Raw genomic sequence first — 21,063 nt, forward strand, 5'->3', positions numbered from 1 at the left:
ACTTTATGAATCAAATTCAAAATGGGTGGTTGACAAATTTGATAAACAATCACAAGATTAATCTAAATTTGGTTGTATTTTTAGAGATTGCATTATACACTAAAGTCTCTTTATATTTCAAAAAAGATTGTTGGGGGCAAATCTGTCAATCAAAGATGAAGATTATAATAATTGAGTGGCATAATAGGTATTTGAGTTGAAAAACAAGTCTGTTTTGGTAAGAAAGCATGCATATAAGGACATGCCCATCCTGTACCCTGTAACATTGCTTGCTAAGTCCATTTCATTCTCGCGCCTTCTTCTTTCCCCATACCATATCCTCTTCTCAAACTTGAATGAAGAGTAGTAACTTTCATAGCTCAACCACCATGAATGTCTTCTTGTTTCTGTCCCTGCTCTTATGTTCCACCTTCCATGTCTCCCAATCACTCATTGATGGTAAGTTACATCTCTACATCACTAAACATCTTAAACAATGTTGGTTATAATCACAATGATTCAAGAATCATTTTGGTTCTAAAATGTTTTTTTTTTTATTGAGTTGTCTATTGGCTGTAAATTGACCTTTTTTAAGATGAATAAGTAGAGTTTTTCATATTCAAATCTTGACTCTTGTGTATATTATTGAAGATGTGTTTGTAATTTGGATTAATTCCAAAAGTACAATGACAATGCATCAAACATTAGAACCAAAAATTCGTTTTAATGAAATCACAGTAGTTAGTACATTATTAACATTCACTGTTTTTATACCAAAATAAAAATAAAAATCATAAGCTAAAGTTGAAAATGTTTGGGAATTAATTACACACGCCTACTAGTACATGTGTTACTTTGTAGGGACTTGGCATTTATTAGCTCAACATTCATCAGAGTTTCCTTGTTCCCCTAGATAACTAGAAAACAAACTCTTATGTCATCAATATAGTGAATTGTCTTTTAAAAAGCCACAAGACACGACACAAATATTGACATGTCGATACAACGAATACCGACATGTCAATACAACTTATAATTTGAAAAAATCACATGATTCAATGTAATTATAAGTGTTGGTGTCGTATCCGTATCGTCTGATATTAATATACGTCTAATTCAAGGATTATCTTGCTTCATAGCTATAGAGAATTGGATTTGGGAATTCCATTGCACCTAGTATACTATAGTATGGTTAATGTTGTATTAGTATTTAAAAATAGAAATGATGGTTTTTTGGACCCTCTCATATTCTTTAGGCTATGAAAAGAGCACGCATGATGGTCTGAAAAATCACATGGGGCTGTATGCCAACTGGGGGAGTTGATGAGTGTACAATTAGATAGATGTTACAGACCAGACCACCACGTGACTTATCACAAATGTCTCAGAAGACACTTTACCTTTAACTAGCTACAAACCATTTTTTACATTAAAGTAGTAGAATTTGGATTGGTTGGACTATATTAGATTAGATTACATTACATTTGACTTGGGCTCCACATTCCACTATCTTTCATTCTTTGTCTTGATTTGATTTCCTATGGTGGTCCAGTCAAATTATTTGTATTTTTTTTAACTCGTCTAGTAAATTTTATGAGATCAAATACAATGTGGACAAAAGAATATCAATCAATCATAATAAAATAACAAAATTCTATTTGTTGTTTTTCAAATTTTACTAGACATGATCTAATGCTAAGACATTAATTTAAATAGTCTCTATAAATATTTAAAATTTTATTTTTAATCTCTACAAAATAAAATCACACTTTTTAGTCTCTATAAATTTTTCATCAACATTTTTAGTTCTTATAAAAATTTTCATCAGTATTTTTATTCCCTATAAAATTTTTGCATCAGCATTTTTAATCCCTAAAATACTTAAGAAAAATGTCACAGGGATTAAAAAATGTGATTTTATTTTGAAAGGACTAAAAACAAAACTGTGAATATGAATATTTATAAGAACTAAAAACTTGATTAACCCTTATTATTATCTATATATAGCTTAACTTGATGGGAACACTTCTATCGAGTGAATTGTTAAATTATGAGGATTGGTAAAAAAAATTGTAGAAGTGGTAGATATTTGTAGAAATTTTTAGAAACTAATATAAAAAAAAGTGTTATATTTTGATTGAATACATATATAAAACAGTTTTTTTATTATTGGTGTATACAAATTATATCTTACATAGAGGTGATTTGATTGGATATACATAGTAAATGAATATGTGCTTTTGGGTAGGTTATGAAATTTATGAAGCAAAATTTCTTTAACATGTTTGGGTCTTGATGTAAAAATTATATAACCAACATTCTTTTTTTGAGTAAAATTATATAATCAACATGAAATATTTAAATTTAATGTGACATATGTAAGTTTTGAGTGATGTGGTATTAATATGAAAATTACTTTTTTTGTGAACTAATTTGATTTTTTTTTTGAAAGGTTAAGAACTAATTTGATTGATATTTTAAAATTTTAAAAATGTATATGTCAATTTGTAAGTTTCGGTAACTATTTTCATTAATGCTCACAATTTTGATCAATTTTATTATGTGGACTATCATTGTCTTGTTCTATAATATGATTGTCTGTCGGTTTATGGACAAAATATCCTTTTCCAATGACAATAATTGGATGGTACAATTTTGTTTTAGTTTTTTTTTTTTATAAGTTATTATCATAAATAAATGTACAATATTTTATCAATTCTTTCTAATTAAACCTGTTTGAATCAAGATTAAGGAAGACTAAAACAAAAACAAAAATTGATGTATGATATTTATACAGGACTAGTGGCAAATGGGAATTTTGAGCTTGGTCCAAAACCAACAGAGCTAAAAGGAACAGTGGTAACTGGAGGCAAAAACTCAATACCAGAATGGGAAATATCAGGTTTAGTAGAATACATAAAATCGGGACAAAAACAAGGTGACATGTTACTAGTTGTACCAGAAGGTGCATATGCAGTGAGACTAGGAAATGAAGCATCAATAAAACAAAGGATAAAAGTGATTAAAGGAATGTATTATTCAATAACTTTTATGGTGGCACGTACATGTGCACAAGAAGAAAGAATTAATATATCTGTTGCTCCTGATTTTGGTGTTATTCCTATACAAACATTGTATACAAGTAGTGGTTGGGATCCAATTGCTTATGGTTTTAAAGCTGAATATGATGTTGTGGAAATGGTTATTCATAATCCTGGTGTTGAAGAAGATCCTGCTTGTGGTCCTCTTATTGATTCTGTTGCTCTTAGGACTCTCTATCCTCCTAAAGCTTCTAATAGTAAGTGAAAACTTTCTTTCTTTTTCTATATAAATCTCTTCATTTCTCATGTCATAATAATACTCCTAAATCTATTTAGGAATTTTCTTTGAAAGTTTTGAGTTGAAATAGTGTAGTACTTATTTTTTTGTGTATCACTTATTTAAGTGTTTAAGTTAAAATAAGGAAAAAGTTAGAAAGTGTAAAAATGAAAAATTTGTACATGTGATTACCACCACTTTAAAAGTCAATTATGTAGGTATTGGTTTTAGATTAGATTTTGTGAAGAAAAAATATCTTGTAGATGCAACCAACCATTTGGTCTATACTTATGTCAGTCCAAACACACTATCCCTAGATTAATTATCTTTAGATCCATTGCCAAATCTTCACATGTGAACAATTAGACAGCTGTTTGATTTGATGTAACACTCTTAGAGTGCTTAATCAAAAAAACACATAAGATCAGCACACAATAGAACATAGCTGGATTAATACCTATTAAGGAAGCTAGTTAAATATAGATTGGCATGTTTATGCTTATATAGATATAGATATAGATATCAGACACTAAAACCAATGGTGTGGTTGTATATTAATGTATATATACACAGGACCAGAGCAGGTAGGTAGAACGTTACGATCATATATTAATTAATGAAATACAATTAACCATACTATTAAACTTTTATTGGAGCTACTAGTACATATGCATATGCAGCATAAATTCAAATTAAAGTGATGTCTGACATTAGAATAGAACAGTTGTTTTCTTGTCACTTCATTGCATTGTGTGTCATACGGAAATCAGTTAGGTTTTTAATTAGTAGTAGTACTTGCCTTTAGCAAAGAAAAGGGACCTGTCATAGAGCAACGCTCCCCTTAAAAATAGAATAATATCTATACAAAATTAAATGCATATATCAATAGTATAGTACTATTGATATATCCATGTAAATTTAGACTTTGGATCCAACTTGAGCACATAGTGTGTGCAGTCATATGCATGCAGTTAGGCAATACCAGACTAATTTGGTTTCGTCAATGTCTTGAATTGAATAATTTTGTATTTACATATTCAGCATTATTCTAACATATTTTACACTCCACAGAGAACATATTAAAGAATGGTGGATTTGAAGAAGGACCTTATATTTTTCCCAACACATCATATGGAGTGATCATCCCACCCAATATTGAAGATGACCATTCACCTCTCCCAGGATGGATGGTAGAATCCTTAAAAGCAGTAAAATACCTAGACTCAGCTCATTTCTCAGTTCCACAAGGCACAAGAGCAGTTGAACTAGTGGCAGGAAAAGAAAGTGCAATAGCACAAGTTGCTAGAACAATTCCAGGCAAAACCTATGTCCTCTCATTTTCAGTTGGTGATGCAAGCAATTCCTGTGAAGGTTCAATGATTGTTGAAGCTTTTGCTGGTAAAGACACAATTAAGGTACCTTATACATCCAAAGGTAAAGGTGGATTCAAACGTGCGGCGCTTAAGTTTGTAGCTGTTGGGACAAGAACAAGGGTGATGTTTCTTAGTACTTTTTATAGTATGAGAAGTGATGATCTTTCTTCTCTTTGTGGTCCTGTTATTGATGATGTCAAGTTGCTTAGCGTGCGTAAACCATAAGGCGATGAGAGTTCCTTTTCCTACCCTATGAATTTTTAAACACGCTTCTGTATGGATTTATTCATCTGGCGGACAAAATATCATTTTGTCGTTCGGGCTTGCCTATCTAGACACCAGAAAAAATGGTATTTTTCCGTCCGAATTTGTAAATCCAGAGGGGTGCAATTTTCAAGAAATGGGTGGGGTTAAGTACCTCTCTAAGGTGGTTATTAACTTATTATTGAGCCTGTTTTATGGGTGTGAGGCTAATATCAAAATATTACTTATGGGTTCTTAGCCTTTTGATCAGTTTATATATATTTTGTTAGGAGAATAAGATTGTTTTTTCCCTTATTTTATAAAAGATCAGAGAGGTACTATGTATGATTTTTACTTTCATATATGAGAAAAATGTGTGTATATCAATTATCAAATGATGTAAGCATTTCCTGAAGAAAAAGAATGATAGCATGTACTATGAAAATGTGTGTGTATCTAATGATGATAGCATATTTGAACATATATAAACTAGTATACAGCAGCGTATTTCTATAAATCCTTCTTACATTTTGCACTAATAATCGACCTATGAAGCACTGACATTCCTCGGATTAGGCGTGCTCAGGTGTCCGACACCGACACATAATTACATTGAATTATGTGATTTTCTTAAATTATTATTGTTGTCGGTGTGTTAGTGTCTATGTCGTGTCCGATGTTTGTGTGTATTTGTGCTTCATTGGTAACGACTTACTGAGACTGATTAATTAGTGGCTCCAAAAAATGCAACAAGCCAATACAATCATATAGGCATAATCAAGCTTAATCAAAAAGCATAAATCAAGAAACATAGGTATATCCAAAACAATCATATAGGCATAATCAAGCTTAATCAAAAAGCATAAAACATAGTTCTTTAATTAGAAAACTGGAAAGCAATCAATCTAATAGACCTCTAGGCTGTAACAATCCATCCACAAATAAGATCATTTGCTCCATATCTTACGGAGAGAGTGTGCTTAGTTGTTCTGCAAATTATAGTACCATCAGGAATGCAACCATTGTCTTTTGGTAACGTCCATGCTTCAGCAAACAAGCCCACTTTAGTTAAATTTCATAAGTATGTCGGTGAGATACCAATCTTTCAACTGTTTCTGTAATCTCATCAACTCTTTCACCTTTGTATAGTTACTTAGTGACCACGTGATAACCAGCGATATTAGGTTCGACACCACCTTTTACCATCACAGCAACCACACTTTTAGTATCTTTTACCTCTTGTTCTGTAACTATATTGGGAGCATAAATATTTGGTTGAATGTAATTGAATTAATACCGACAGATCTCAAAAAACTGAACACCAATTTTTGGATCGGTGTAGTTTAGTTGTCTAAAGAAGCTGATAGCTTGTTTAAATTGAGCAGCAACACACAAGCCTTAAGTTATATGATGATGTGTGTCATAATCAGGCATGATGTTGTTAACAATCATTTTAGAATATAAATCATAGGCTTGGATTACAAGTCTATCCTTGCCGAGCCTGAGTATGATTTCGTTATACAACAAAACTATGTCATACATTTCTTGTCTGGTGTGAATCTTTAGTAATAGTACCTGTCCCAGCAATTGTATGGCTCTTTGAGTTTCTCCACTATAACATAAGCCATTAACTAGAATCTGATAAGTATCACTGTTGAACTGAAAACCACCCTTAAGTTTAATGTAATTGTAAAACAGCATTGCTTTGTAAGCCTGGCCTTTTCAACATAAAGCTTTAAAAAGATCATTCAAATTGGAAGTACTAGGACGATGGCCAGTGTTTATGTTTTCTAGAGTGACAAGTGATGAGGATTGACCAAGTATGAATGTCTGGGCAAATATAAATGTTATAAGGTCCAGATTCCAATTGTTCAACCAGCGTCGTAGTGGCGCGTATCGAGAAGGGAAGATAAAACGGTGTTGTAACGAGATATGGAATCGATATGTTGAGAGAGCAGGATATTGAATTCAGCCAACGCAGCAGTAGGGAGCTTGAATTCGATAGGAGGAACAACATCAGCACCAGCACATCTTCTGAACATCGACAACATAGTAACCTAAAGCTTCTTCTGAGGAAGATCCTGCTTGTGGACTTCTTAATGATTCTGTTGCTCTTAGGACTCTATCCTCCTAAAGCTTCTAATAGTAAGTTCTACTTTCTTTCTTTTTCTACATAAATCTCTTAGGGTTTAAGGTATTGTTTAAACATTTCAAAGTAGACCGTTATGGACTTTCTTAAAGCACTTCGCCCTTAGCCATGGGGCTGTGGACCGCTATGGACCTAAAGAAAGGGCGCCGCCATGAAGGAAGGAGCCGTCCTCTTATCCCTACCTTCACACGGAAGATTCTTAGGAAGATAAGCCAATGCGCCCCCATAATATGGAACCAACCGGATAGCTACTAAAAGGTTGTTACGGAAAAATAGGCCAAAGGGAGCTATAAATATCACCGTGGGGATCATTCACAAGATATGACAAAAACAACATAAAACCCTAATCCTAATTGCTTAACTTATTCTCGAGCTAAGTATTCTTATTATGCTTACTTCAAGTACACAAAGAAAAAAAATATTTTATTAAAAAAGTTAAGTATTTTAGTTTTCAATGTATCAAATGCAAAATTTACTATTAAAATTTACAACAAATCATCAAACTGACTCTATGTTTGGAAACCACCAAAACCATAGTGGATTAGAAGTTATACATTAGAACTTCTAGAAAGAGCTTTTAACCAAAGGTGGCAGTTGACTTCCACTAAACCAATCACAATTTGAGTCATTGTCTTATCACATAATCATTCTTATTGAGTTTACTCCGCAATCCATGTTGCATATTTTCAAGCAACTTAATCCATTCATCTAAAATCGTTTAGTGCTTCTTATACATTCTTTTCACCCAAAGTCATTACCTCTTACACCTTCACCCAAGCAAATAATTTAATGCACAAACATTGTCTCATTCCAGACATACATTAGTCATTGGATTAACCATCCCACACCTTGTGTTCCTCCACTAACACAAACACATACACATGTTTATGTAATATCTTAGTAATGTAATCAAATATATGAGCATTACCAAAATCATACCACACTCATGTTTCACCAACTTCCACCAATCCAGCATGACCATCAATGCAAATGAATTTAGCAGCAAAGAATTTCTTAAACTCATTGTTGTGTGTGGAATAAATTTAACTTTAAAATATTTATCACTGAAGATATTACTATGTTGAGTCGCGTATTAGGCCGTTTTCGTTAAGACATTTTGTAATACTATCTAAAATTATTCAAGCAGACTATCAACCACAATGTTTTGAGGAAGAAACAGTTCAATCAAAACTACCCTTCAAAAAAAAAAAGTTCAGTCAAAAATGTATTAGACTCCAATTGTGCATTGTTCAATCCATTCTAGAGTTACACCCTCAAATATGGTAGAAACCACTAAAAATTATTGAATTATGACCCATCAAATTTTCGAAGGACAAAATTTTCAAAGGAACAAATTTCATAGGAACATAAAAGAAATAAGAGAAGTGGCTCGAATGTGAAGGGCATACACTATAATGTGGAGGGCGCGCGCATACGTGTTAGTAAAATGTGTGACAGAGATCGTATGTGGAGAGTTCTATAGTCTATAGAGTCTATAGTCTATTGATGTATGACAGAGATGTTGGTGTTGTTTATAAATTTCTGAACTTTGTTATTTCTATTAGTTTAAAGAGAAAATTTAGCACTTTGTGATTATTGTTTAAATTTCTATTCAAACTATGTAACATGTTTGATTTATCTTTTAATTGATTATGAGATATTGAATTCTTCCCTTTCATTTTTACATGTTGTTTGCTATATGGTTGATTCTTTGTGATGTTTAACTTTGATTGGGTTATTGATTCAAATTTAAACTTTAAAGTAGCCTTAACTTGATTCCTACTCATAGGGACTATGCTAATTTTTTTTTTATCTTGTACGGAAACAACAAAAATCAATTTTTGGGGATACAATACTAATTTAAATGAGCTTATATGCTTACAAATGAAATGTCAAGATAGAATTGAGAGTTAGGTAGGTGATTAAGAGCTAGTAACAAGATATTTGTGAATTTGTTAAAAGGAACGGTGCAAGTAACATGTTTTTTAATGCACAGGATGATTAAAACGAAAATTTAGATATATAGGGATATAAAATTATATTTAACCATATTCTTTATGTGCAATATATCTGGTTGAGTTGGTAAAATTCTATTAATGATAAATTTTATAACCATTTCTCTTTATATTTTGCACTCCAAATAATGAGTTGATGGGTATGTGAATGTTATGAAATCAGTTGATCTTCCATCTGTTATGAATCAGTCAAGGTGACGAGGAGTTTGTAATAGTCAACAAAACATATTACGAGATTCAAGAAAGATTGTTTGTAAGGAAAGTTTGGCAATGGAAGGAAGAAGGGTTATTTTGTTGGATGAGGTAAAGGGGTTCCAACATGGTTAAGTGTTGTAGCACCAACATAAATATAATAAGAAAAGGCAAAAGATTCCGAGTCGAATTCCTCGACACCACCGTAGCCATTAGAATAGATTTGTAAATCAAATGAAAACAAGGTGGAGTTACAGTTAAGTTAAGAAAAGGATTCAAGATATTAAAAGATTAAACGATTTAAGATTAAAAAGAAGGGTTTTGCTGACGAATGCATTAGAATCATTCTTTAAGGGATATTAAACAAAGAAATTATTTTTTAAGAAAGTCAAATAGTTCAATTTTCAATGCACTAAATATAATTTTTTTTTTGAAAACTTATAAAAATAAAGTACAAGTAAGAAAGCAATACTTAGATAAAGCAAAGGAGAAAGCAAATAACACACCGAATAATGAGGGCTCGACTAAAGTCATTTATAGGAAACCGTCACTAAATGATGAGGGTAGTTAGTGCTGCAATTAGTTGAGAAAAATAAAGTTATTGTTGTGGTTATTTCTTCAGTCTGGTTTAATCAGCTTTTCCACCTAACATTTTGTAACTCGAGAGTTTACCTCAACTCATTTTGTCTAGGTAAACTCGACTCGGGAACTCGTACGAGTTTACCTAAAATTAAAATTATATATATATATATATATATATATATATATATATAAGCTAATAAAATATTTTAAATAGGTCAATATTGCAAAATATGACTTAATTACAAATGCAAACTATACCAAACTACCATAATAAAACGTTATGTTCAACTTAGCGTCAAAATACAAAAATTAACGCACAAAATCACAAGTTTCTTGAGTCTCTAAGCCATCCAAAGAAGTAAGTTTATAAAGTTGTTAATAACTATACAAAAAATAAACAAATTAATTTCTTCAAAAGTTTAATCCTTCTAGAGAATAAAGGAAAGGAAAAATAAAGTTTGAACTCTAAGTAGTAAGTTACTAAGTACGGTACCTTTTGAAGCTTTGTTTTTTGCTGAAATTTGAAAAGATGCCTTCCACCACCGCTGAACACAAACACCATCACCGCAACCCTAACCGGCGTCGCTATCTCCAACGTCACAATCGTTGACGTCAAAATCGATTTTGAAAAGAAAGTTAGGGTTTTAGTTTGGAGAACGTTGATGACGCATAAGAGAAGAGAAATGTTGCGTTGTACGTTTTTTAGAAGAAGAAAAGAAGGGTCGCACATTCATACCTCTATGATATTGGGCTAGGCTTTAAAAATGAATTGGATTTGATTTTAATTGAAAATCGGCCAAAAAAAACTGTTTTTTAAAAGGTAAAGTCGCAAATTCGGACGATTTTACCCAATTTTAAGCCATGTTAACTTGGTCAAAATCGGTCAACTTTCTGATTTTATCAAAAAATGAGTCTACCTTCGAGTTTACACGATTTTGGCACCTAACAACGTAAACTCTTAACACTCGATTTGTAAAACCTTGTTTCCACCCATTCAAAAATTAATTGCTTTTTGCGCTAATTTATCTCTCAACTCAGTAAAACAAATAATGTGCTGTAGAGAGGCATTTATTTACATCTAAAAATATTCATAGTTGTTAGCTGAACACGACAAACAGCCGAAATAGGTTTAGCCAAACCATGGTAGATGAACAAAAGTTAGTCCAGTTAGAAACAGTCGAATACGAGCTAGACAAAACTTTCTACAAGTTGAATAAGTTTTACGATGGTCACGCGAGTGTCACAATCAATCAAAGACACGTGAAACTGGACATATCAACATTCTACTTGGTTTCATGTTTGTAATTTCACTAACTAGAACAACTAACTTGTCGGAGGTATAATATGGATTCTGGACTTATAATGCAATCATGGATAATCAAATCAGAAATAACACAAGTTACAGGAAAACAAATCAAATGTAAGGCGCCACATACACCTAACAACGTGAAGAACACACATACTACATGCAAAAATAGCCGAATGTGGTGAAGTCAAAGCTAGATTTTGTAGGCCGTAATTTTATAAGCCAGCGAATTTAACTTTACCTATAAACACCTTTTATAAAATTCATTTGACAAATACGACCAATCAAACAAGTCTATTATTGTCATTTTATCTTCCAACTTTACCTTTACTTATGCATTTTTTTAGTTTAGTAGTTCATAAAACACCCAACAACGTACTTTGAGAAGTTAGAAAAACTTAACATATTTCATTATTCAATATAATCATTTGAAGTGCAAAAGAAATTATAGCTTATTTTTCGACTAACTTTCAAGTTCCACAAACAAAAAGTAACATGTATAGTTGAGATGAGTAGGGATAGTGAAGTAACTTCACAGTCCAACATAAACATTTTTTATACCCAGGCCTAGATTCTCAATTCTCAATTCTCATTCTCTTCTCTTCTCTTTTGTGGTTCAGGTAATTTCTACACTCTTCTCCTTCCTCAATTCACCATCAGGTTTTGTCGTTTTGCGCACAGAACCTTGCGTTTCATCCTCAGCTAGGGTTTTAGGTTTACACTTCAACTCATGCATTTTCTTTCCAATTTCGTTTTCGTTTTCGTTTTTATACTGAAAATGCTTTGCTTTGTTCACTCGATTTCGATGATCTGGTTTTTTTCTTTAATCAATTGAAGATTATTGTGGATTTGTTGGAAAGTACAAAACGGTTATAGTGAGCGATTTTCTGTTGAAAAGTAATTGCATGTGATATTCGTGTTGTTAATTTTGATTTTATTCCTTTTTGTTAGTTTAGTGTTTTTTCAATTGATAACGGTTAGTTCTGTTTGGATGAACAACTTATTTGCTGCTTATGGCATAAGCGCTTATGAATAAGGTATTTTTATAGGAAATGATCATATAAAGTTAAATTGTTTTTGGATAAGCTATAAGCTATTTTCATAAACTATCTTGGAGAACTTACGAAAATAAGGTGAAAACAGCTTATGGACAATGACCCTGTTTGGATAAGCAACTTATTTGCAGCTTATGCTTATCATGATAAGTGCTTATGCATAAGCTTACATAAGCTATTTCTATAGAAAAAGCCAAAATTAAATTGTTTTTGTATATGCTAGCTATTTTTATAAGCTATATCAGAGAACTTGTGAAAATAAGTTGAATAGAGCTTATGAAAATTGTCATAAGCTGTTTTCATAAGTTCTCCCAAACAGTCTCACAAAACTTATGCCAGTAGATAAGCTCAAATAAGCCAATTCAAACAGGCCTGTTATGTCTTAAACTGTTTTAATAAGTTTCTCCCAAATAGTCTCAGAAAACTTAAGTCAGTAGATAAGCTCAAATAAGCCAATCCAAACAGGCCCTTATTGTCTTAACAATGGAATATAAAATTGTGCATGAAGAAACTGAGAGAGAGAATTCATGTGGGGAAGTGAGAGAAACTTGTACTTCTGTATTTGTACCAGAAATGAAATCTTGATTTACAACTTCACTGTACTTCTGTATTTGTACCAGATAAGTCTAACTGACTCATGGCCAGTTAGTTACAAGGCTGTTAGAGGTGCTGCTCAGCAGTCAGCACTTTCTGTTTCAGTTGGATGCCTTCTAGAGCTTATATTGCGCCTACATGCAACTCTACTTTATTATATTATATTATATTATATAGTAGCAGATTGATTGAGATGTCAAACACTGAAATTCGTAATTAGATTCCGCTTTTATTTAGGATAAGGTTGCACTTAATTTCCTGTTATCTTGTTTCAGTAAGGCCCATTGTAGTTATAACTTGTGAAGTTGACATGAATTTAAGTAGGTTATGCGAAACTTATGTTGTATTGTATTAGCTTGATAGTGCAGCTGGATAGTTCAGTTTTGTGGCTAAAATTGATGTTTATTTGCTTATTGATGAATCATGAATTATTGTTTCAGATCAATGAATTGTTGATATTAATGCAATCATCGTTTTTTAATTTTAAATTGTTGGTTAATTTGGTTTAGATTTCGATTAGTAAGAAAAACTATGGCAAAGAAGAAAAACTCCATGGTGTTTATGGATGTGTCTGTAGATGGGGATCCTTATGAAAAAATGGTTTTTGAGGTACTTTTCTTTCTTTTTATATTTTTTCGACTGAACTTTCCAATATTCAACCTAATGGTATTTGTTTGCCCTCTCAGCTTTTCTACGATGTTGCTCCAAAGACTGCCGAAAATTTTCGTGCACTGTGTACCGGTAATACATTTGATTTGCATAAAAATTTCTCATGCACGTTTGTTGAATTATGACACTTCCTTTTTCCTTCCACATATTATCACCATTGGTTATTTGATCATCAACTGAAAGTTCTTGGACATGTTAATGAGTTGTGCATGAAAAAATAGAACTTAATTGTACATCCTCTTCCTAATCAACAAATAACTGATTTACCTTCCCTTTTTTTTTTAAATGTGTCATTTCCCCTTTCAGGAGAAAAAGGAGTAAGTCCTAATACTGGAAAATCACTGCACTACAAGGGTTCTTTCTTCCATCAGATCTTAAAAGGCTCCATTGTTAAGGTATGTTTTTACTTTTTCTTGCATCTATATTATTTTTTGGTAGTTCCTATAGTAAGTCTACTGTCTTTTTTTTCTCTTTTTTTTTTGTGGTTGAAAATGGCTTAGCAGTGGTACCTATTTTTGTCAGTTTCCCTTGTTTATTCTGTAGGATACAGGGCTGATGGTCACAACTGCTTTTCTTGTGATATAGTTTTAAGGTTGTACTTGTGAAGTTATTCACACTCATAATTGTAATAAGCCTCTCGATGACCAGATTATTTGTGTGCATTATTATAATTTGAGTGTGTGTATTAATGGTTGGTTTGCCTTTTGCAGGGTGGAGACTTTATCAATCGAAATGGTAAGTATTGTTTGTTTATTCGCCTCATATTGTGAATTATTTTTCCACCTTTCGAAGGTTTCAATTTGATAAAATATGCGTAGTCAATTTTGAAGGTTGCAAGCCTTGTTCCATTTTCATGTTTGGTGATTTCTTTTACTAGTCGGTTAGGAAACTAAGAAAGTTACATTTGCTTGGTACAGATTGGTCTGTCGTTTAGTGGGGGCACAAAAGCGATTTGATTTTCTAATTTGGGTTAGTTTTTGGATACTGTTTTACCGTGACTTACTATTAATTTTAAATTAAAACCATGCCAGCATTGGCTTTTATCTGCATGCAAATTTCTTTACCTGCTCTTCTTATTTAGCTTGTTTTAAATTCATGTTATGTTTTGGTTGCTAACTTTCTTTAACAAATTATCTCAAACCAATGTAATGTTAAAAGAGTTCTGAGTAGTCACTTTTTTTCTCGTTTTACTGACAGTTAGCTTTTCATGAAACCTCATCGACAGGCATCACATATCCTCTGCATGCATCCCAAATGCAGCATGTGTTGTATGTTATACTAACTCCTGTATCTTTTTCCTACGTGTTTTGTAGGGACTGGTGGAGAGAGCATATACCCCAAGTTCCCAGGTTCGAATACTAAGTTGTTGTCTTGAACTTATTCTCCAGCTTGGGTTCTTTTGAGTTACGTCTCAAAGCTTATTTAGCTCTTATACGTGTACCTCTGACCTATTTTTTTCAGACGAGTCTCCTAGGCTAAAGCATGATTCTCCAGGCCTTCTATCTATGGCGATTGCTGATCGTGACACTCTTGGTTCACATTTTATCATCACTTTGAAAGCTGATCACCATCTTGATAGGTCTGTTTATGTTATTTATTCCTAGTGCCATTTAGTTTAGTACTTTGGGACCGTTTGGATGAGGAAAACTGATTTGAGTGCATCTGCAATCAACAATTATGAAGCATTTTAGTACTGTTTTGATGAATGATTAAAAAAGCTTTTGAAACCCATGTAAGATGTTTTTGGCATATTTTTATATGTTAAAATTAAAGTCAATGAAAAATAAGTATTTGTAAATGCTAGAAACTGCTTAGGAGGTAGCTCTTTTTATAATAATTGACTAAAATATTCATAAAGAATATTTAAGTTCTCTGTTTGCTCGATGGCTTCTTGAAATTTTGAAACATACACTCAAATGGAAATTGGCTTATTTTTTGCTGCACTTAATGCAACGTGCCTTGTTTAACAGGCTTTACTTGATTAAGTACTTGTTTAAACTTCAATGTGACCTTACTCTGTTCACTATTCTTGCATTGGGTTGGAGAGTAAATTGATATACAGTCATTATTTTGGTTAATCGAACTAAATCCTCAACTTGCTCATGTGTTCAGTTATGAGGTCATTTTGCAGGAAGCATGTGGTTTTTGGCAAGCTTGTGCAGGGGTATGATATATTGAAGAAAATTGAAGATGTAGGCAATGAAGAAGGACTACCAACCGTAACTGTCAAAATAATTAATAGCGGTGAACACAATGAGGGTGAGAGTTCCTTAGCCCTTTAACGAATACCGAGTTCTTCCCTTTATACGGGTGATGATAAATAGATCACTAATCATCTGCTGAGCATTTCATCAAACTTTTAAAGGATGATGTATTCTAGTGTTTATTTATTTTCCCTCTTCAAGTTGATGCTTTTGTCCAACCTGTTTATTTGAATCTTAATATTTTGTTTTAGATGGAAAGAAGACACACAAGTCAAAAATTGGAAAGAATGCATCTTCTGAAGCAAATAGTCATGAAGTGCGGAGAAAGGGAAAGCATAAAAAATCTTCAGGAGACAGAAGGAAGAAGAGAAAACATTACTCATCAGAATCAGATAGTTCCTCAGATTCCGACTTGGAATCTTCTGAAAGTGATAGTGACTCTGACTCAGATTTGTCCTCGTCATCTTACACAAGTTCATCTAGCGATGACAGGCGAAGGAAAAGAAAGAGATCTAGGAAAGATAAACATAGACATGGAAAAAGAAGAGATAAACGTCGAGAAAAGAGGCGAAGGAAACAAGATAAGAGATCAAAACGTAAATCAAGGAGGTATTTAGTCTGATTAAATATTTTGTTAAGATTTATGGATAAAAAATTCCAGTCATAGTTGCTTGTGAAAAATTATAATTGTATCATATATATCTTGTGCTCTCATATAGGTTGTGTTTTTTTTTTTCTTCCTATTAGTATGTTATATAGGTGGTCTAAATATTGCGTGCTGCTGTTTATTTATATAAATATCATAGTTATTAACCTACCATACGAGTTTAACTGCATCCATTGTTCTCAACAAGACAAAATTTATATGAACAAATTTTAACTAATAATTCTACTTTGATCAACAATTTTGATGGTTGACACTGAGATTTTGTTGTGTGGTGTCAGGGAATCAGGCAGTCATTCTGATGCAGATAGTGCAAGTAAGAGTAACGATAATTCTAACGGCAAAGGTCTTGATACTCAAGAGAAAATTCTGAAGCAAAAAGATCATTCTCAGATAGCTGGTAATTTTGATGTCCTTCACTTTTTGTTGATATGTAATTTAGTTTATCCAATAAATTATTTATCAATCCTTCAAAAAAAAAAATTCTTGTCTCCCCAACCAAGCCAATTCCTAAAATATAAGCTAGATGTTGTTGGGGTTTTTCGGGGGTTTCCAGGTAAATAATGATTTGTCGGCCTAGACCATTGTTGTAAAGGCAATCTAGGACAGTTTGTACCTGCTTATTTTTTTTCTTTCGAATCACCTAACCTTGCATCTTCTCTTGATTATACTGTGTTTGTGGATGCCCTTAGTGGGATAAGGCTTGGTTGGTTGGTTGTTGTTGTGGATGCCCTTTTTTCTTTCCTTTTATTGGCTGTTAGCTAGGAATGACACCATCTTGTTTGCCTCAGAATTGGGAAAATGAATCAATTGCACTTTGCACAAGTAAAATTTCATTTGCTGGTCCTTTTTTGTTTGTTATGTGAGCCACTGAAGTTAAGTTTCAACATAATTGTAGCTTCATTCTATGGTATTTTATAGATTTTTTTAATGTTCAGCCTTTGTTCTTTAGTAGCATGTGTGATGTCTTGTCTTTGTTTTTCTCTACCAGCTGAAGTCCAGTCATCCTCAGTTTTGGAGAAAGAATTACCTCCACTGAATCATAAAAAGAGGGACGGGGTGGGCATGCTAGATGAGGAAGAATTACCAAAAGAAAATGGAGCGCAGCCTAGCAACGGCATCAGGGCCAACTATAGACCTGACAGAAGTGAAGAGAGGCAGCATGACGTGATGGATGATAATCCAGGAAAATCTAGGTCTACTTTCCAATCTTGTCACACCTCTGTTATTACTTATGCTTACCATTTCTTCCAGATCTGGTATTTTATTCAAAGTTGATGAGCAGGAGTCGAAGCATGAGTCCTAAGCAAACCGTGAGCAAGAGTATGAGTATTAGTCCCAAGTGTGTGTGCAAAAGCCCGAGCATTAGTCCAAAGAGGAGGTTTAGCAGAAGTCCAAGTGGTAGTAAAAGTCCTCGTGCTCCATCGCAGAGGAGTTTGAGCAGGAGTCCTGTTAGAAGCATAAGCAGGAGTCTAAACAGAAACGTCAGCAGAAGCCCCGTGAGAGGGAGGAAGGGGAGAAGTATCAGTAGAAGCCCTATGAGAACAACACACATTCATAAAAGTGTCAGCAAGAGCCCTGTGAGAAGTCCCGATCGTAGAAGTCTTAGCAAGAGCCCTGCCAGATCTGTTTCTCAAAGCCGCAGGAGTTCTGCCAGAGTATCATCACGAAGAACAGTCAGTAGGAGTCCTGTAAGAATGTCAAGAAAGAGCATAAGCAGGAGTCCAGTTAGATCATCTGCCAGAAGTCTCAGCAGAAGTTCCGGCCGAGTTCCTTTGAGAAGCATTAGCCGAAGTCCTGTCAGAGTGGCAAGCAGAGGCAATCACCGCAGCTATTCCAGGAGTCGTAGCCCTGTTCGTAGGGCAAGGACACCTCGTGGGAGGAGTCTGTCGAAGAGTGTGTCACCTGATGCTTCACCAAAACGTATCAGAAGGGGAAGAGGTTTCAGTGAAAGATACTCTTATGCTAGAAGGTATAGAACCCCCTCTCGGTCTCCTGTGAGGTACCGCTATAATGGAAGGAATGACCGTGACAGGTAAACTGCTTAAGTTGCACGTGGTTTTTAAATTCTAATTAATACTAAAGTAGTATGGACTCCGTTGAGATTATGAGTTAAATGTCATAACTTTTTATATTTTCTGCTCTCAGATATTCAGGATACAGAAGGTACTCCCCTAGGCGTTTTAGGAGCCCACCGCCACGGAGAAGAACTCCACCAAGGTTATTTTCAAACTTCATACGCTGCTCACAATTTTTTTTAAACTTCTTCTAGGTGAAGACATTTTACTTACTGCATGATTTTATTCATCATTGAGGCATTTTTGGTACCTACCAGTCTTCAAATCCCCATGCCACTGAATAATAATGATAGCATCAAGCCTGTTGTTTAGAGTGCATATGATTGATTATGTGTAAGCCTATATGTAGGTACCGGAGTAGGAGAAGCAGGACACCGTCTGTATCACGAAGCCCACCTTACCGAGCACGAAGGTATAGCCCAAGCCCTAGCCCAGTTCGCAACCGCTCACCTTCTCGTGTGAATAGGCGTGCGTCATCATCCCTCAGCAGGAGTCCATCTCGATCCAGGTCTTCTGTGGAATCACTATCTCCAAGGAAGCTAAGCAAAGATAACAGGTCAAGGTCTCCTTCTAGAAGCTCAGACGGAAAGAAAGGCCTGGTCTCTTATGGAAATGGTTCTCCTGATTCAAGCTAAAGGTGAAATACCGAATTCGGACCTTTCAGGGAAACCTCACAGCGTTCATTTTTTAACTTCACATACTGCTTTACCTGCTTGCTGGAATTAGTTACTGTTACATATTCTTCATGAACCAATGCTAGGAATTTGATTTATCCTCATAGTAAGTTGAAATGGCATGTTGAAAGATACTAGGTACTATAATAAGTTTGACTATACATGCCATACTCAAATGCAGCTTTAGTAAGTATCAATATTTGCTCGAACGTGTGGGTGTAGTACCCCATCCATATCCCCAGTTATCAGTATCTTGTAGCAAGAAGCATGAGTTTAACTGGTGGAGATTTGGCCTATCCTTTATGGTTAGTATGCGAATTGATCCTATATAAGTGTGAAAATATTGCTTTAGTATTTTCCTATATGTAACGTTTAATTTTCATGAGTATTTTGTCAGAGACATTCTTTTCCGACCTCACGCCTCTAAAATACCGCTCATGTGTCTGGAAGTTTATGCATGGATGATAAATTTTTTATTTTTTATGCTTTCAGATGGTACCAGAGCTGTTACATTTTTCCCCATAACTTAAGTATACTGCAAATGTGGTATATAATCTCTTTTTCTTTTTTCAAAAGTTCGTTTCTTCCACAGAATTCTGGTTGGCAAGGAATGTAAATATTATACACTCAAATTTGTCCTAAGATCGGACAAAACTTAGGTATAATGTGCTTTTCCGTATGGTTCTTAACTAAAATTACATCTTTCTTGGATGTAGCGAACTTTGAGAAAATTATGAATTTGAGGAAATCATGGTGAATTTTGTTAAGAACGTAAGGAATTGTACCTTAGTTTTTTTCCTTTCGGTAATTAGTGGCACTTTAATTAAAATTGATCCCTTCAATTTTAAAAATAATATTAATACTTTGAAATTTAACATTTTACTGTTAGAAATGTTTTTTGCTGTTGTCGATTTTAGATTAAGGGTGAAGACTTTCAAAATTCAAAATTCTTAGATGCAGTTTGTTAAAAATTTAGAAGAATTTAATATTTTTATTTGGTCGTATTAGGAGTTAAATTTTTAGTGTTGAGTAATTCAATTGGTTTAAAGAAGTTCAGAAGTGGTTGAAATCTTGGTAAAGAGATAAATAATAACATAATAATTTGTCGTTAAAATTTTTTACACTCATTTGTAACCCAAAAAAAAAAACAAAGAAAGTTGCGCATTTGAAAACATCGGGCAAAATTGAAATGAGATGGTTTACATGGCTTCTGGACGAGGATGACACATGCTTTAGATTTTTTCTATTCCATAAAAAAAAACTAGACACTTGAATAAAATGTGAAAAATTGAAATTTACGCAAACATACTATTATAGAATATTTGTATTTTATATATGTTATTGGTGATCATGAGGAAGCAAAAGCTCCCTCCTGCCAATAGGATTTAAAATCCACCGGAGAATATATTATAAGCTAAATCTGCATAACATAGCTAAATTCTTAAACTATTTTTTGAATATAGTATCGGCTACTTGATTTGCTTCACGAAAGGCTAGGATTCCAAATAACACTTCTAGTTTCTGGCTTGGTACATGGTGCAAGACAAATTAACTGAAAACTAAACACCCCATCAAAATTGTACAATAATACATGACAAACAATTCAAATCCAAATAAAAAATAACAAAGTATCTTAATAACTGAGGTTTCATATAAGAAAGACTACATAATTTTTTTTTCTTTCACTGGCAACACACATGCCTAATGAAGAACATAAGGATGCCACTTTTGCAAAAGTCCACTTCGAGAAATCTAATTCCATCACATTCGACGCCAACGACCTACAGATTAACAACAAATTATTACTATGGTGGAGATTAGACTGCTCAGAATGAAATGATTCCAACCAAAAACCTCTTTTGGACACAAACACACAGTAAAAACCTTATAATTATTGATCTAGAATAACAAAAAATTCAAAGCATATGCCAGAGGAAATGTAAAGTGAGGCAAAATAAAATGTTCACC

The 21,063-nt window shown here is 33.5% G+C and overlaps 2 protein-coding genes across 5 annotated transcripts; both read left to right on the forward strand.

Moving 5' to 3' along the window:
* The first annotated feature begins 250 nt into the window (after positions 1-250).
* On the forward strand, positions 251-5,408 carry LOC11446052 (uncharacterized). Its single transcript, XM_003588663.4, has 3 exons — positions 251-438; positions 2,777-3,277; positions 4,369-5,408. Exons 1-3 carry the CDS (start codon positions 336-338, stop codon positions 4,893-4,895), a joined length of 1,131 nt encoding a protein of 376 aa, XP_003588711.2. The 5' UTR covers positions 251-335; the 3' UTR covers positions 4,896-5,408.
* A 6,227-nt stretch (positions 5,409-11,635) lies between these two features.
* Positions 11,636-19,508, forward strand: LOC11420866 (peptidyl-prolyl cis-trans isomerase CYP95). Of its 4 annotated transcripts, none has more exons than XM_003588673.4 (14): positions 11,636-11,777; positions 13,316-13,415; positions 13,493-13,547; positions 13,782-13,870; positions 14,186-14,210; positions 14,789-14,824; positions 14,937-15,054; positions 15,607-15,734; positions 15,931-16,288; positions 16,625-16,743; positions 17,335-17,539; positions 17,629-18,378; positions 18,492-18,563; positions 18,771-19,508. In XM_003588673.4, the coding sequence occupies exons 2-14, from the start codon at positions 13,338-13,340 to the stop codon at positions 19,054-19,056; spliced, it is 2,319 nt and encodes a 772-aa protein (XP_003588721.2). In that variant the 5' UTR covers positions 11,636-11,777; positions 13,316-13,337; the 3' UTR covers positions 19,057-19,508. The 4 variants fall into 4 exon arrangements, with proteins under 4 accessions (XP_003588721.2, XP_024631005.1, XP_024631007.1 ...); XM_024775237.2 differs by lacking the exon at positions 11,636-11,777 and adding an exon at positions 11,782-11,871; XM_024775239.2 differs by lacking the exons at positions 11,636-11,777; positions 13,316-13,415; positions 13,493-13,547 and adding an exon at positions 13,998-14,067.
* Positions 19,509-21,063: the final 1,555 nt, after the last annotated feature.

This window comes from Medicago truncatula, chromosome 1, assembly GCF_003473485.1.
Source record: "Medicago truncatula cultivar Jemalong A17 chromosome 1, MtrunA17r5.0-ANR, whole genome shotgun sequence".
Classification (NCBI taxonomy): Eukaryota; Viridiplantae; Streptophyta; class Magnoliopsida; order Fabales; family Fabaceae; genus Medicago; species Medicago truncatula.

What these genes read in the sequence shown, in the direction of transcription:
- LOC11446052 (XM_003588663.4), top strand. Translation starts at nt 336, where the DNA reads ATGAAGAGTAGTAACTTTCATAGCTCAACCACCATGAATGTCTTCTTG. An exon ending in CTCCCAATCACTCATTGATG is followed by an intron (nt 439 to 2,776) that starts GTAAGTTACATC and finishes ATATTTATACAG; the next exon opens with GACTAGTGGCAAATGGGAAT. An exon ending in TCCTCCTAAAGCTTCTAATA is followed by an intron (nt 3,278 to 4,368) that starts GTAAGTGAAAAC and finishes TACACTCCACAG; the next exon opens with AGAACATATTAAAGAATGGT.
- LOC11420866 (XM_003588673.4), top strand. Translation starts at nt 13,338, where the DNA reads ATGGCAAAGAAGAAAAACTCCATGGTGTTTATGGATGTGTCTGTAGAT. An exon ending in GATAATCCAGGAAAATCTAG is followed by an intron (nt 17,540 to 17,628) that starts GTCTACTTTCCA and finishes GTTGATGAGCAG; the next exon opens with GAGTCGAAGCATGAGTCCTA. An exon ending in GGAAGGAATGACCGTGACAG is followed by an intron (nt 18,379 to 18,491) that starts GTAAACTGCTTA and finishes TTCTGCTCTCAG; the next exon opens with ATATTCAGGATACAGAAGGT.